At 36.2% G+C, this 3,600-nt stretch overlaps 1 protein-coding gene across 1 annotated transcript in view; it reads right to left on the bottom strand.

Moving 5' to 3' along the window:
* Window positions 1–1,625: 1,625 nt before the first annotated feature.
* Window positions 1,626–3,600, bottom strand: part of NDUFAF2 (NADH dehydrogenase (ubiquinone) complex I, assembly factor 2) — a 106,495-nt gene continuing 104,520 nt past the window's right edge. Inside the window, exon 4 of the mRNA XM_005857921.2 lies at window positions 1,626–1,955. Coding sequence (XP_005857983.1) covers window positions 1,704–1,955 — 252 coding nt within the window. The 3' untranslated portion in view covers window positions 1,626–1,703. The remainder of the gene's footprint in view (window positions 1,956–3,600) is intronic.

Here is a 3,600-nt window from a genome sequence, read left to right as displayed (position 1 = left end):
ATGTACTGTTTAATCTGTAAACACTTTAAAAACAAAAAGGGAATGAAATGTAAATGAAAATTTAACAAAAAGGAAAGGAAATGTATAGTAAAAATGAAAATAATAAGCAGCAACAAAAGCAAACAAACAAACAAACAAAAACACACCATGAAAATACAGCACAATATCCTGAGATTTTAACTGGTAAACTGACTCATATTCCCTTGTTGCCTGAGAGACTTGTGACTGATCATATAGCTATTAGCATGAAAGGGTTGTCAGGTTGAGAAGCCAATTGTTCAAGATGGGAGACGTTTGAGAATTGAGGTTTGATTAATGATATCAATAGATAGTAATAGGGCTGCTGGAATATTAGTATTATCATCTAGCAGCTTTGTCATTAAATCAGTATTTACAGTGATTAGATTTGATTACTTGTTTTAGTATATTTTATAAAGTATTTTTCTGTAGTTTATTAAGCAATAAAAAATTTTACCATCTATTAAGTAAAAATCTTAACCTTTGTTTTAGGAGTTCATTGTTAACACTTACCCAAGGATTTCCTTATATTATTCAAAGCATTAACATTTGGGTCATTTATTCAGTACATATTTATTGAGTGCCTATTAAAAGGCCAAACACTGTGAAAAGAACTCTGTATTAAAATTAGAAGACTAACTAGCAACAAAACTAGGTTGTACACTTCAGAAAAATATATGACCCTTCAAAAATACCTTTGTATAAAATCAGTGTTTTAATGTTGTCATCCATCTACATTTTTCTTCAATATACAAGTCACTGGAATCCCCACTATCAGTGGAATCACTCTCTTAGAACCCTCTCCTATTTTCCATTTTCTCAAAGTAATTTTTAATCTCATGGAATTCTAGTAATTGTACTATTTCTGTTTACTCTTCTCAGACTTTTGTGATGGATAGTCTGCTTCTAATGGCCCTAATTCTTGTCCTCAACTCCATCCTCAATCCATAAGCTAGCTTTTGTCCCATCTACTCATCGAGGACATACGGTTTTTCTGTTTTGTTTTTCCCCATTTATCAATCAAGTTTTCTTGGTCTAAAAATGTTTTATCCAATTTTATGTATGTTGTGTTTTTTTAATATGTTTTTGCTGATTTCAGAGATGAAGGGGAGGAGAGTGAGCGAGAGTGAGATAGAAACATCAATGATGAGAGAGATTCATCATTTGGCTGCCTCCTGCATGCCCTCTACTGAGGATCGAGCCCGCAGCCCTGGCATGTGCCCTGACTGGGAATTGAACCATGACCTCTTGGTTCATGGGTCAACGTTCAATCACTGAGCACACTGGCTAGGCTTCAATTTTATATTCTTGATTAATCCTTAGAATCTTATAGAATGCCTCTCCAGAAATAGTAGTCTTCTCATTTTTTTCTTTTATATTTAATCATTTAGGAGAGGTCACTATCCTTATCATTTCTACCAAGATATATCTTGGAGGTCCTTAAATGATAAGGATCCAAAATCCTGAGCATTTCCAGCTATATTATACTTCTTATGGGAACAATCCAAGGAGGGAAAAACTAAGCACATTCCTCACATTTCTTGTGCATACTAAAAAAACGAATTCTTAAACTTAATGGAATACAGAACTATTGTATAGTCATAAAGTCACAAAGTAATTTTTTACTTTTATTTGTTAAAATAGTCACATACATAGAAATGAAACAACTTTTTACCACAGGGCACTCATTGACTGCGCTTCTTCTTGCTGTCTCGTGGCATCCAGGATCCCGGTTGAAAGGTTTGACCAGTGCTGGTGGGATCCACTGATGGTTCATCTTTTCCAAAGTATGGGGCAGATGCATGCCCTTTAATCTGAGTTTCAATTGGTGGAGCCAAGAGTTCATTGCTTTCTTTACTAAGGAGTTTTTCTTTGTCATAAAATTCTTTGCTTTTTATTTTAATTTCTTCTCTATACTTTTCATTCTTTAGTATTTCCTGCATGAATATATAGATAGGAGAAACTTAAATTTCTATTTAGAAGAAAACCCAACCTACAGGTTGTATTAAAAAATAGCTAGTAAAAAATAAAGTATATACTTGCTTTGTATTCAAATAATACATAGATATGTACAAGATGTTTGAAAAAGTTATATTACATACCAGAGTTACTTGAATTAAATAGTTCTGTCCTTATGTACTATAATAAAAAGATGTGAAGGACCATAACATAGAAATATTTACTACTCAATAAGTGAAACAAACTACTTAACATGAAATATTACACAACAGCATAACAGTCACTCTATCAAAGATTTTCTAAGCTTAACAGCTATTTTCTGCCTGAAAGCTAATCATCAGTAATCATACTTTTTACTGGAGATGAACTGAAGGAAAGATGGCCCCAGAATGATGCTCCTACCAGTCTCCTCTGAGGGAGTTAAAGCATGGATGCTAAGGCCACCCTCTATCTTGCCAGAACCAAGTCCCATCTACTTTTTCTGCTCTGGCGTGGTATGGCAGTCAAGCAGAGGAATGGAACTAGAGAGTTGAGCATGCTCTACACATCAGTTCCAGGGAGCGCTTTGCAAATGGAAATGCTTCCTCAAACCAGTGAGAGCAGTTTGCAATGCAGCCTGTCTCTCAGATTTGCTATTCTATCTGTACACCCCAAATTACAAGGAATCTGTCACTGTCTTTTATTAAATACTAGAGGCCTGGTGCACAAATTTGTGGGGTCCCTCGGCCTGGCCTGTGGGATCAGGCTGAAACCAGCTCTCCGACATCCCCCAAGGGGTCCCGGATTGCGAGAGGGCACAGGCCAGGCGGAGGGACACAACTGGGGCCGGGGAGAGATGTGGGAGTTTGGTCAGCTGAGGAGGGAACGCGGGAGGGCTCCAGAGCGTGTCCAGCCCATCTTGCTTAGTCCCAATCAGCCAGACCCCAGCAGCAAGCTAACCTACTGGTTGGAGCATCTGTCTCCTAGTGGTCAGTGCACGTCATAACAAGCAGTTAAGCAGCCTTAGCATATCATTAGCATATTATGCTTTGATTGGTTGAATGGCCAACCAGTCGACCGTACATTTAGCATATTAGACTTTTATTATATAGGACAAGGCCATCAAATTAAAAAGCACCATTGTTGTTTGCACCACTAGAAAGCAATTAATACTCCTTCACAGCTGGTTTCAGAGATGTTAAAATTTGAAAAGATGTGCATCTTAAAAACATGAAATTCAGTCATCATATTTTTTTGCTGATTACTTCTTTCTCTTCTGTCTTCATGATCAATTCTAAATGGGTGACCATTTTAATGTTCTTTTTGCTATGTTATTTTCTAATTTTTTAAAAAGAACATATAACATAACAAAACTTGTTAATGTAATGTATCTGACAACACTGACAAAACCAAGTACTCCCAAGTTAATTGTTAATTTCAACACTTTAAAATGACACTTACAAAATATATATGACACTTAACAGCAACATCTGGGAATCTAAATGTATGATGCAATCTTGGTTTCTCAAATGAATTTCAAGTAACAATAGTCCTTTAAAAACGTAAGCACCAATCCTATATAATAAAAGGCTAATATGCAAATTGTCCCCTTGACTGGGAGTTCAACCAGGAGTTCAACCAGGG

Source organism: Myotis brandtii, unplaced genomic scaffold, assembly GCF_000412655.1.
Source record: "Myotis brandtii unplaced genomic scaffold, ASM41265v1 scaffold115, whole genome shotgun sequence".
Taxonomy (NCBI): Eukaryota; Metazoa; Chordata; class Mammalia; order Chiroptera; family Vespertilionidae; genus Myotis; species Myotis brandtii.
This window is presented reverse-complemented; position numbering and strand designations above follow the sequence as displayed.